The following is a 12,199-nucleotide window of genomic DNA, read 5'->3' on the forward strand; positions in this document are numbered from 1 at the left end:
AGAGGTGCAACAGCTAGTTCTAGAACCTGAGCAGAAGATGGAAGAGGATCCAGGATGTTCATGCAGCTACTAAGGAAGGGGCTGAGCAGATGTCAGGCTTCCCTCCTGGGGGCTCTCAAGCTTGGGCCCCTGCCCAGAGACTTCTCTGGACCAGAGTGAATGGGACCAGTCCAGATCCTATGGGGTGGGGTGCATGCTCCCTTTGAAGAAAATCCCAAGTAGGAAGCTCAGAGAGTAAGGTCAGAAGCCTGCATTTACTTCTCAAGGAGACATGGACATCTACCCAGGAGAGCAGGCAGAACTAAGCACCCCAACTGACAATGGGGGTGAAAAGCAGAAATTGGTCAATTCTCTTCCCCCACATCATCCCCAGCCACCTAAAAAGAACTGGATTTGGTTAATTTGGTCTCTTAGCCTGCCAAGATTTGGCCCTCCCAGAGGAAAGACCAACCCATCCAGGAACTTTCAAAGGGCAGTTCCACTGTGAACAGACTTGCCTTACCCAAACATAGCACCTTAAGCCCTCCCACCCCCAAAATGCATCCACATGTCCTTCCAGCTCCGGCCAGGATTGTCTCTGAACGACTCTGGGGACACGTTCTCTAGGTTCTCAGTCTCCTACTGCAAATTCCTATCTACCACTTGCTGCCTGCTTCCTCCCTCCCTCTCAGCTTTCAGTTTCTCCCTAAATGCTTCTTTGGATCTCAGCCTATAGGTGCCAAGGAGGGGGAGTCCCTGGGCAGACTGAACCCTGGCTCAGACAGCTTAGTGAGAGAATCCCAAAGGTCTTTCCTCCCCATCCTGAGCCTCTAGACAAGGAGGGCGGGATCTTGGTTCCAGGGTCTCAGTACCCCCTGTGCCATTTGAGCTGCTTGCGTTCATCATCTCTATTAATAACTACCCTCCCTCCCCCACTGCCAGTGCTGCCCCCACGCCTGCCCAGCTCAGGTTCTCTGGTCACAGCAGCTCAGTCCTCCAAAGCTGCTGGACCCCAGGGAGAGCTGACAACTACCTGAGCAGCTGGTAAGTCTTCAGCTTTATGGCCAGAGGGGCTGGAGCCCACTCTGTTGACTGCCGTGTCTGTGTCTGGAGTAGTGACCCTTGATCCTGGAGGAGTTGTCTCCCCCTCCCCATCTATGCTCAGCTCCCAGTTGTCCAGTTCAGGGGAGCCACAGAGTATTGGAAGGAGAAGGGTCCAAGAGGATGAGGGGAATGGAGATGTTGGGGGAGGTACTGGAGGAATGAGAAGGGGATCTGAGAGGCTGGATGGAAAAAAAGAACCTGGTTGGGGCTGAGCGAGGTACAGGGAGAGTCCATGTAGCAATTCCTGGACTCTGGCCCCAGCAGACCCCACTAAGCTGGTAGTACTGCAGATGCATTGTGAGACAGGACTAAGCAGAAGACAGCGTTTTGCTGGGTGCCAGCTTCTGTTAAGGACGGACTGAAGTCTGTATGTTTTCCCAGCATGTCCCCCTCCACTGCCAGATCTTATTATTATGTTCGTGTCCTCCCTCAGTTCCCCACTGCTATGATATTGCTGAATTGACATGCATCAAGGTTCAAATGTCCCCTAACCTCCCTCTCCACTTCAGTTCTGGGGTCTGGGGTGGGGAAGTGACTAAAAGGGAGCGGGGAGCACTGCTGTGAAATCCCAGGCCATGATCCAGCTGGCCCAATGGAGGGGCAATAACCTCTCCTTCCTAAGAAGGTTTTTGGCTGGATCTCCTCAACCCTGGCAGAACATTTTTTCTGCTCCACCCCCACCCCCGCCCTGGGGATTGGGGAAGACTGAGAGACCAGAGCTTGGAATGACACCTCCAATCTGAGATCTCTATGTAAATAAAAACTTCAAATCCTGCCAAACCAATGAAACCCGGTTGCATTGCCCTGCCTGTATGTAATTTGTTTTACCCCTAGCCCCCAAAACATACTTGTGTTCCTAAGCCCCGTACCAGCTCTATGTAAAACAGCTAAAAAGAGGTTAATAGAAGGTAGGGGCAGGGGTTACATCTATACTTTGCCCTGTTTCCCAAGGAGAGAAGCCCTAAAGCTTCTTATTTTAGGGGAATACATTTTTCTTTGAAAATCTAATGAAATTTTGCTTCCTGAAGTCTTAAGCACTGCCTTACTATAGACACTCAACACTTCCCAGTCCCTGTCCATCCTCCAACTCCCCCTTCCCACTCTATCCAGGCTCCATCCACCTCCACAATGCCACTCTCAGGAACCCCAGCCCCCAACAAGAAGAGAAAATCCAGCAAGCTGATCGTGGAACTCACCAGAGGTATGGCGTGTTTGCACCTACCTAGTGTGGGACTTCTTATTAATTAAAAGTGTCTCTGGCCCAAGAGTCCCAGAAATATTATAAGGTTATATATGTCTTGGGGTGAAGAGATATGAAGAGACAAGAGGAAAGGGGGAGGGGATGTGGGGGGAGGGAGAAAAAATTCAACACTGACTACTCACCCTTCCACCCTTTTCACCTTGTAATCTGAGACAATAGCCATGCCATGTTACCCAACACAGGTCCAGGACAACAGGACCCACAGGTCAGTGAGGTATGTTTGAGAAGAAAATATATATGATAGAGACTGGCACAGAGAAAGGTCTCAATAAGTGGTTAATTTCCTTCTTTCCCCAGAGCTAAGGAGACTTGTATAAGCCCTTAAAGTGGAAAATTGCTCAGGCATTTTTCCTGAGGGTGGTAGGAGTACTGGGCTGTGAAGAGCTCTCCCAATACCTAGAGGTTTGCAGCCAGGGTTCACTGAGGGGAAGAGAAGGGAGAGGAGTTAAGACAGGAGTCTATATTTAGAGGTGACCTTTGGGCTTTCCCCTATGCTATAGTTCCCCAATGACCTCCTTCTATGATGTTTCTTTACACTTTTGCCCTGTACCCCACACCCCTTTTACCTCATTCACTCTCTCTGCTCCTCTCTAGTATGCCCACTGTCTCCACTCTGCACCCCAGTTCCAATGCATTCTCTCCAATTTCAAACCCAGGAAATCAAAATCCCTCATAAACTGGATTAATCGGATATTATAGCATCTGCTTCCCTAGTGATCTCTGCTGGGCCGCATACTTAGTTGTGGATGGAGTTTGCATTTTGAGCCTAGAAAACCCTACTTTCCTCTTTCCCTTGCCTCTGCCTCCCCACCTCCCTGAAAGGTGGACAGGAGAGCTCAGGCTTGAACCTGGGCAAGAAGATCAGTGTCCCAAGGGATGTGATGTTGGAGGAGCTGTCCCTGCTCACTAACCGGGGCTCCAAGATGTTCAAACTGCGGCAGTTGCGAGTGGAGAAATTTATTTATGAAAACCATCCTGATGTCTTCTCTGACAGCTCAATGGTGAGTTCAAAACTTGGCTACTCTCAAAGCCTAGTGCCTCTTCTGACAGCTTCTTGGTAGGCCCCAAATCTCCAAAATATTATCAACACCCCTCTCTGCAAATTTATAAGCTCATTAACTTGCCCCCTCCCTTGATATATCGAGCTCCCAATAACTCCAGGGTGAATTATAGCCCACCTCTGAAACTAAGTCTGTATCCTAGGGCTAGTGAAGCTGGGTGGAGAGTACCACACCTTCAGGGAGAAAAATTCCTTCCTAGTATGGTTAAGTGTTAAAGATAGGATTGACAGATAAAACACAGGATGCCCAGTCCTGTATTTTAAAATTGAGATACACACAAAATAAATAAGCTGCAAGGATATACTGTACAGCACAGGAAATATAGCCAATATTTTATAATAACTGTAAATGGAGTATAATCTATAAAAATATTGAATCACTATGGTATACATCTGAAACTAATAAAATACTGTAAATCAGCTATATTTCAATTTAAAATAAAGTTGAGATACACACAATTTTTTAGTAAATTATGTCCCATGGAATATTTGGGATGTAAAAATTTTTTTAAATTAAAGACACTAAATTAAATTTGGATTTCAGATACACGATAATTTTTTAGTATATGTGTGTCCCATGAAATATCTAGAACAAAAAATTAAATTAAGAAATACAGGACACCCAGTTAAATTTGAATTTCAGATACATGATGAATACTCTCTTATACATAAATATGTCCCTGCAATAGTTCCATATTTACACTAAAAAAAGTATTGTTGTGTATCTGAGAATCAAATTTAACTGGTATTCTGTGATTTTATTTGTAAAATCTGGCAACGCTAGAAAGAGGTGATTGAACTTTTATGGCCATCTCTTCTTGAGCCATTCTTTTATTTAAAGGATCCGCCTAAGGACCATAGATGTGGGACTGAAATCATCCTTTAAGGTCCTACGTTCCCTAGTCAGGATTATTCTCCAAAGAGAAGTAGAGTGGAAAGGGGCCAGGCACAAGATGTTATAGCTGAGAAGGAGGGGATCTTCTCCATTTCCTTTCTTCCCCCCTCCACCTTCCCTGGGCAGCCAGGGGAGAGTGGAAATAGATGCCTACATGGGGCCAGGGACAGGAGTATCTGTCATTGGCCAGTATATAGGAGCAGAATAAAAATGCTGAGCCGGTCATATCTAACTTTAGGAGGCCAAAAGCCCTCCTCCCTGCCTGTGTCTGGTTACGCTGGGTGGAGCATAGGGGTGTGCATGGTGGGGTGGCTAGAAGAGCCTCCTGAAGGAGTTGGCAGGGTTATTTTTAGGCTTTGGAGATGGATCCAGTGTTGCCCTTTGGGCCACCCTTCCCCCTACCCACTACAGTTTCACTGTCAGGAAGTCCTGGTCTAACAGGCACCAAGAGGAGAAAGGGAGAGGAAGAGGAAGAGAAGAGAATTTTATCTGTTAGACAAGAGGAGGATGACTAGGGCCAGAGATCTGTCTCATTCCTCAAATTAAGCATGTGTTCTCCATGCCAAGTCCAATCTCTCAAATTTTAGTTGAGCAGAAGTCTTGGTCCTCTTTGTCTTGGTAAGGAGGGGAAAGGGGAGTATAGAGCCTGAGTTGGCCCCATCCTAGATATAATTGGAGGAACTGAGCCAAAGGGGTTGTACCCCTTAAGGAGAGATTAATTTCTCTGAGTCAGGCTATCCACTAACCATCTGTTAGAGGGGGAAAGTCTCAGAAGATTCAGTGTCTTCAGGTTGGCCATTGTCTCTGATCACCTGCTACACACACCTATGTCTTTGTATATTTTCCATATATTTGCTAACCTTCCCCTCACTTTGTCCTTTCCTTTCAGGATCACTTCCAGAAGTTCCTTCCCACAGTGGGGGGACAGCTAGGTTCGGCTGGTCAGGGTTACTCCTACAGCAAGGCCAGCAGCAGAGGCCAGGCAGGGGCAAGTGGCTCTGCCGGACAGTATGGCTCTGACCAGCAGCACCATCATCAGGGCCCTGGATCTGGATCTGGATCTGGGGGGACAGGTGGTCCTGGGGGCCAGACTGGCAGAGGAGGAGCTGCTGGCACAGCAGGGGTTGGTGAGACAGGAACAGGCAAGTATCTTCACTCAAGAGTAATGTGTCTGGTCCTGATAGCAGGAATGAGGCCTTGACCGGGGGTAGGAGCAGGGGAGGCCAGATAAGGTATCTCAATGGACTCTCTGGGTCCAGGAAGATACAGAGACGTGTCTATTCCACCTAGAAGCCTGTCTCTCAGTCACCTTTCTGGCTTTTCGGTTTTAGTCACAGATTTGACCCCAGGCTGTCATTATTTCACAAATGTTATACAATTACCAGGATATTTTACCTTTGGTCTCTGGCCCCAGCAACTTCCCTAGTGCAGTGCTATGAGACTAACTTCCATTGGCTACTAACTGCTGTTATTTGACTTAGTATTATTTCTCTTCCATGGCTGCCAGGAGACCAGGCAGGTGGAGAAGGAAAACATATCACTGTGTTCAAGACCTATATTTCCCCATGGGAGAGAGCCATGGGGGTTGACCCACAGCAAAAAGTGGAACTTGGAATTGACCTTCTGGCCTTTGGGGCCAAAGCTGAACTCCCTCAGTATAAGTCCTTCAACAGGTAAGGGGGATGGGGAAGGAACCAGATGCATTCTGGTATACTGCAACATGTCCTTAGTTGGGATGGAGACTTTGGTTCAAATGTTTCAGAAGGAGGCTGAGGAAGCATGAGAGGAATATGGGGGCCCTAACTGAAGGCTTTTGCTCTTTTCACTCTGTCCAGAGAAACAGCACAGTTACGATGAAGGAATAACTTCCTAGGAGACAGGATTTGAATTTAAATGCATAGTTATTAACTGTGTGGGCATGAGAAAGTCACCCTGCTTCTGAGCCTTGGTTGCCTTGACTGTAAAATGGGAATAATATATTACACATTTAAGGCCTCCTGGGGCTCCTTTCATTCAGGGTTACAATTCCATTACTGCCCTCATAGTATAATTCTATTTTTCTTTTTTTTTTTTAATTGAAGTACAGTTACCTTACATTATGTTAGTTGGAGGTGTACAATATAATGATCCAATATTTTTACAATTACGTTCCACACAAAGTTATTATAATATTATTGAAGATTCTGTTTCTTTATATCCTACTTTAATAAGGCTTAAGTATCTATCCTTTTGGAACCCTGGCTTCTCTAGACCACAGATAGCAGATCTGTGTGAAAGCAAGACAGGGAAGAGCTAGAGAATTGCTTTTGCATTAGGTCTTAAGGAGCCTGGACTTTCCAGGAAATGTTAATTCCTTTCATCCAGGGCATGCACTAGCCACTGGAGGTGGAGTAGGGGTTTTGAGGGGATCTCTAAACTATAATTTAAGGTGGCTTCAGACCCTTGGGTCAATAGTGTTTGAGGTCACTTTCTCTGAAATGTGACTGGTTGGGGTCACAACTATCCATGAGACTCTCTATCTAGTACTCTAGTAGTAGATTACTTTTCTCATTATTAATGTTGGGGAAATGAGCAAACCAGAAGGGGGCATGGAGTGCTAAGGGAGAAGAAGGATAAGGAGTGCAAATCTTAAACTAGAATTCATAGACTTCCCCATCCTCAGGACAGGGTAACATCTCACTGATAAAGCTCTATGCCTTTTGTTTTGGTTTTCAATTAAATAATGTGTCCCCTTTTCAGGACGGCAATGCCTTATGGTGGATATGAGAAGGCCTCCAAACGCATGACCTTCCAGATGCCCAAGTTTGACCTGGGGCCCCTGCTGAGTGAACCCCTGGTCCTCTACAACCAGAATCTCTCCAACAGGCCTTCTTTCAATCGAACCCCTATTCCCTGGCTGAGCTCTGGGGAGCCTGTAGACTACAACGTGGATATTGGCATCCCCTTGGATGGAGAAACAGAGGAGTTGTGAGGTGTTTCCTCCTCTACTTTGCATCAAGTTTCCCCTCTCTGGTTCCAATTTGGAGAGGGAATGAATGCTGAGCAGGATGCCCCCAGTGAAAATCCAGTATCTTTGTGGGAATGGAGAGGAAAAGGAGGGAGAGATCTACCTTTCCATCCTTCACTCCAAGTTCCCACTTCAAGCGTCCTTTCTCACCAACTCAGAGCTCCCTTTCCACTTGCTCTGTATGGAACCTGCTCTTTTATGGAATTTGCTCTGCCACCGGTAACAGTTAATAAACTTCAAGGAAATGAACTCATTCTTCCTCTGATATTTGAGGGCAGGCGCAAACTGAGGCTAACAATACACAGAGACTAATTAAAGTCAAAAACCATACATCCATTATTCAGACGTCAAGACTAGACGTGAGCTCTGATTACTTACACACCCACACCACGTCCACGCCCACCAAACCACATTCATAGGTGCATACAAAGACATACTTATTCAATAGTACATAAGACGAATAACCATGCACAAACACATGTGCGGGCCCATATGTGGGCGAAGCTCAGGTGCTACTGTGTGCTATGTTAGGAAATAAGTGTTGGTGACCCTGGCATTAACTCTCTTTATGTAGCTGATTAGAAATTGGGATAATCAGGATTACCCAATTATCACAGAACTAGAAACCATAAATTTGCCAGATTACACTGAGTGGGCTTAGGAATACATGTGTCAAAGGTTACAGATTCCCCAAAAGATGAAATAGAATAGGAAGCCATGCGGAATCCAGAAAGAAGTGGGAGAAACCAGTTGAGTTATAGTATGCTTGGCTCTGTGAACACAGCAAGAAAAGATCTAAGGGTCACGGGGGCCCTGCCGTTGAGTCCAGAAAGCATTTTGATTGGGAAGAAATCTTGAGAGCCCAAAAGGAATGAGTAACAATACTCTTTTTATTGATTTCAAGCATACGGTTTCTTTAGAGTCTCTGACTTAATTCTGTCTTCCACAAAGTAGGAATTTCATACAGACCAGGAAGAGTTAAGAGATGACCTTAATAGGATCTGAGAAAATAACTTCAGCCAGCTCCATGAGCTGTTAATGATTACATCTGCATAAACTGATGCAATTTTCATGGACCTTGGGTCACATGGCATTTCCCTTGGTCACTTTCCTTTACAATAAATTTCAGGGGATTCATACTTCCTCTAAACTTGTACACAAAGTTCTAATCTATGTGCATTTTTCTAAGGAGAGTGTTGTCATAGTTTGGATTCCCCCCCACCCCCCGATAGACCCTGAAATAAAGATTTGGATGCAAGGAGAAAATTTGGGAGGTGATCCCAGAATCCAAGCAGTGTAAGGGAGTGAGAAGAAGGCCAAATGGGCCTTTGGGGCTGAATCTTACTCAGACACTCTGAGAAAAATGCTATTCAAAATGTGGTCCCTGGACTAGCAGCATCCTTTTCTCCTGGGAGCTTAGTTAAAAGTGTAAACTCAAGAATCTGTGTCTTATTAACCTCTCCACGTGATTCTTATGTATTATTAAATTTTAAGAAACACCATAGTAAAACATACCTCAGAATTGCTTCACTGAGCAGGGTAGAAACTGGAGTATTTAGCCACCAGATCCCATCTGTCACTGGTTGCAGATTGCTACTGGAAATGTTAACTCTGCTGTCACTTTCAGGCAAGGAGATACACTCAGGTGTTTGATGTAGGAAGCTGTGGGCTTGTACAGGATCTGTCCACGAAAGCTGTAGCAAACTCTAGAGTGGGCTGAGGGAATATGGGTAGGGCACAGACAGGATCTGGATAAGGGTCCATAGATTTTTATCACTCAAGTTTAAAAGTCTGAGCCCTCCCCCAAAGTTAAGGACTATATTCTTTTTTTTTTCTGTCCCCACCCCAAGGACTATATTCTTTTAACAAATATTTACTGAGTGCCTACTGTATACCAGGTACTAAATCAGGCATGAGAGGTACAAAGGCAAATAACTTTCATGTGACAAAGATTTTCCTATTAACTATAAAATAATTATTAAATGCCGACCTTTAAAGTTGGGATTAAAAAAAAAAGAAGCCAGGATCTGTTAGTAAATAGCTCTGAAAACCTAGAAACTTAATTTTTCCAAGCTCAGGATGTCTGAAATTTTTTTGTTTATTTTTTGGGGGGATGGGGTACTTGTTTGTTTGTTTATTTATTTTTAATGGAGGTACTGGGGATCGAACCCAGGACCTCTTGCATGCTAAACATGCATTCTACCACTAAGCTACACCCTACCTCCTGAAATCTTAAGTATAATAACAAAAAAATCATGATATAAGCTTATTAATTTACAGGGAGCCAGGGCAGTTGCAAAATTATCTCCTTCTAAATAACTTAGAAGTCAAATTATTATCAGAAGTTGCAATGATGGTTTAATGTATTAGAGTGCACACTTGTGTATGATCTAGCCAGAAATCCAATCAAATCCTCAAGCTTTGCTATCCCTTTGGCTGGACACTATTCTTCTGTTAAAACATCTTTTCTTCAAAAATGTTTCAGATATTTGAATAGCACAGTTTACAGAAGCCACATATTGGCAGAAGAACTAGCTGTCTATATTGCTTACAAACATCTTCTGTTTGCCATCATTGTGTTTTAAAATTCAGGAGAGTTTTGAACTAAGAGCTCAGGAAAGCTCCCTTTTATTTTTATTAAAAATTTTTTTCCTTGTGATGAGAACTCAAAAGATTTGCTCTTAACAACTTTCATATGTAATATACAGCAGTGTTAATCATATTTATCAGATTGCACGTATTTATTTTATAACTGGGAGTTTGTTATCTTTTGACTGCCATTATCAAATTCACCCTCCCCTCACTCCCCCACCACCTCTGGTAACCACAGATCTGATCTATTTTCCTATGAGCTTATTTGTTTGTTTTTGAAGTGTAATTAATCTGCAATGTTGTTCTTATTACACAAAACAGTGATTTCATATTTCTATACATTTCAATATTATCACCATAATGAGTTTAGTTATGATGTCACCATAAAAAGATATTACATAGTTATTGATTATATTCCCTATACTTTACATTTCATATCAGTGACTTACTTATTTTGCAGCTGGAAGTTTGTACCTCACCCATTTTTCTCTCCCTAATAGCCTCCCCTCTGGCAACCACCTGTTTGTTCTCTGTTATCCATAACTATTTCTACTTTATGTTTGTTCATATTTGTTTTTTAGATTTCACATGTAACTGAAATTATACAATATTTGTCTTTCTCTGTCTGACTTATTTCACTTAGTGTGAAGCCCTCTAGGCCTATCCATGTTGTGATAAATGGCCAGATTTCATTCTTTTCTATGGCTGAGTAATATTCCATTGTATTTATATACCACATATTCTTTTTTTATTGAACTATGGTTGATTTACAATATTGTGTTAATTTCAAGTATACAGCAAAGTGATTCAGTTATATATTCTTTTTCAGATTCTTTTCCATTATAGCTTATTATAAGATATTGAATATCATTCCCTGTGCTATACAATAAATCCTTGTTTATTTACTTTATATAGTGGTGTGTATCGTTAATCCCATACTTCTAATTTAGTCCACCCTTTCCCCTTTGATAACCATAAGTTTGTTTTCTACGTCTGTGTGTTTGTTTCTGTTTTGTAAATAAGTTCATTTGTATTTTTTTTAGATTACACATGTAAGTGATATCATATAACATTCGTTTTTCTCTGACTTACCTCACTTAGTATGATAATCTCTAGGTCCATCCATGTTGCTGCAAATGGCAATATTTAATTCTTTTTTATGGCTGGGTAGTATTCCATTGTATGTATATACCACATCTTCTTTTTCCATTCATCAGTTGATAGACAATTAGGTTGCTTCCATGTCTTGCCTATTGTAAATAATGCTGCAATGAACACAGGGGTGCATACATCTTTTCTAACCAGTGTTTTGTTTTCTTCAGATAAATACTCAGGAATAGAATTGCTGGACCATATGGTAGTTCTATTTTTAATTTTTTTGGTTGGGGAGGTAATTAGGCTTATTTATTAGAGGAAGTACTGAGGATTGAACCCAGGACCTCACGCATGCTAAGCATGCACTCTGCCACTTGAGCTATACCCTCCCCCCATCTATTTTTAAATTTTTGAGGAATTTCCATACTGTTTTCCATAGTGGTTGCAGTAAAGCTCCCTTTTAGATAGAAGCTTGCACCCTCCAGTGGGTCCTAGTCCCTACTATCATCTATTGTTTTACACCAGGTCATCTCTTGTTACTCACCTAGACTCTGTAGCCATTTGAGTTAGCAACTTCAAAGGTTTCTTTTACATAAACCACAAGCCCATAATACTATTCCCCTAAAGTCACTAGATAAGGCATTCCCTAGTATAGGGCCTAGAGCTTCCGTGTTCAATACTGTAGTCACCAGCCACATGTGGCTCCTGAGCTCTTAAAATATGCCTAGCCTTGTTACCGACCTCAGGTCTGGCTGCTCACCACTTGAAAATCAATACTGAGAGGCAATTGTTGGTGGAAAGGAAAGCTGCTTTCAATCAGAATGCTGACAGTCTAGGGAAAAGGTAGACTCATGTCCCCCCAAAACGAACTCTGAAGGTTCTGCTCAGCCATGAAAGTTTTTAAAAAGAAAAAGAGATATAATCTCAGCTAATCATTGAGATGGGGGTCAGAGTCATTGTTGCCATCCCCTACTTCATGCAGATTTGTGGACCTCTTGTGATCTTTCTTTAGATGCTAACTTGTTCACACAGTTTGTTTACAGTTTTTTCTTGAGATTACTGAAGGGGAAGCTAGGGAAGAGATCCCTGTGAATTACTCATTCTTCATTTTTACTTCTTTGATCTAAGGAAAGAACCAACTGGTCTGGCAAGGTATCATGTGATCAAAAGCTTCAAAAGGTGTGCTTGGCCCAGAGATGAGTAGAG

At 43.1% G+C, this 12,199-nt stretch overlaps 2 protein-coding genes across 4 annotated transcripts in view; one reads left to right on the top strand and one right to left on the bottom strand.

Moving 5' to 3' along the window:
- Positions 1-11,027, bottom strand: part of SEC24C (SEC24 homolog C, COPII coat complex component) — a 48,475-nt gene extending 37,448 nt beyond the window's left edge. For 2 of the 3 annotated variants that reach the window (XM_014557658.2, XM_032470125.1), the window contains exons 1-2: positions 10,991-11,027; positions 8,822-9,022 (exon numbers count right to left, since the gene is read on the bottom strand). The gene's annotated coding sequence lies outside the window, so the exon portion shown is untranslated. The remainder of the gene's footprint in view (positions 1-8,821; positions 9,023-10,990) is intronic. The other variant, XM_006173410.3, reaches the window with a different exon arrangement.
- On the top strand, positions 820-7,559 carry MYOZ1 (myozenin 1). The gene is made up of 6 exons (XM_006173409.3): positions 820-1,023; positions 2,194-2,284; positions 3,167-3,345; positions 5,189-5,441; positions 5,807-5,972; positions 7,039-7,559. Exons 2-6 carry the CDS (start codon positions 2,212-2,214, stop codon positions 7,268-7,270), a joined length of 903 nt encoding a protein of 300 aa, XP_006173471.1. The 5' UTR covers positions 820-1,023; positions 2,194-2,211; the 3' UTR covers positions 7,271-7,559.
- Positions 11,028-12,199: the final 1,172 nt, after the last annotated feature.

The sequence above is a fragment of the Camelus ferus genome, chromosome 29, assembly GCF_009834535.1.
Source record: "Camelus ferus isolate YT-003-E chromosome 29, BCGSAC_Cfer_1.0, whole genome shotgun sequence".
NCBI classification, from domain to species: Eukaryota; Metazoa; Chordata; class Mammalia; order Artiodactyla; family Camelidae; genus Camelus; species Camelus ferus.

Coding starts and splice junctions, on each gene's coding strand:
- MYOZ1 (XM_006173409.3), top strand. CDS start 2,212: ATGCCACTCTCAGGAACCCCAGCCCCCAACAAGAAGAGAAAATCCAGC. Junction 2,285..3,166: donor GATCGTGGAACTCACCAGAG/GTATGGCGTGTT, acceptor CCTCCCTGAAAG/GTGGACAGGAGAGCTCAGGC. Junction 3,346..5,188: donor TCTTCTCTGACAGCTCAATG/GTGAGTTCAAAA, acceptor CTTTCCTTTCAG/GATCACTTCCAGAAGTTCCT.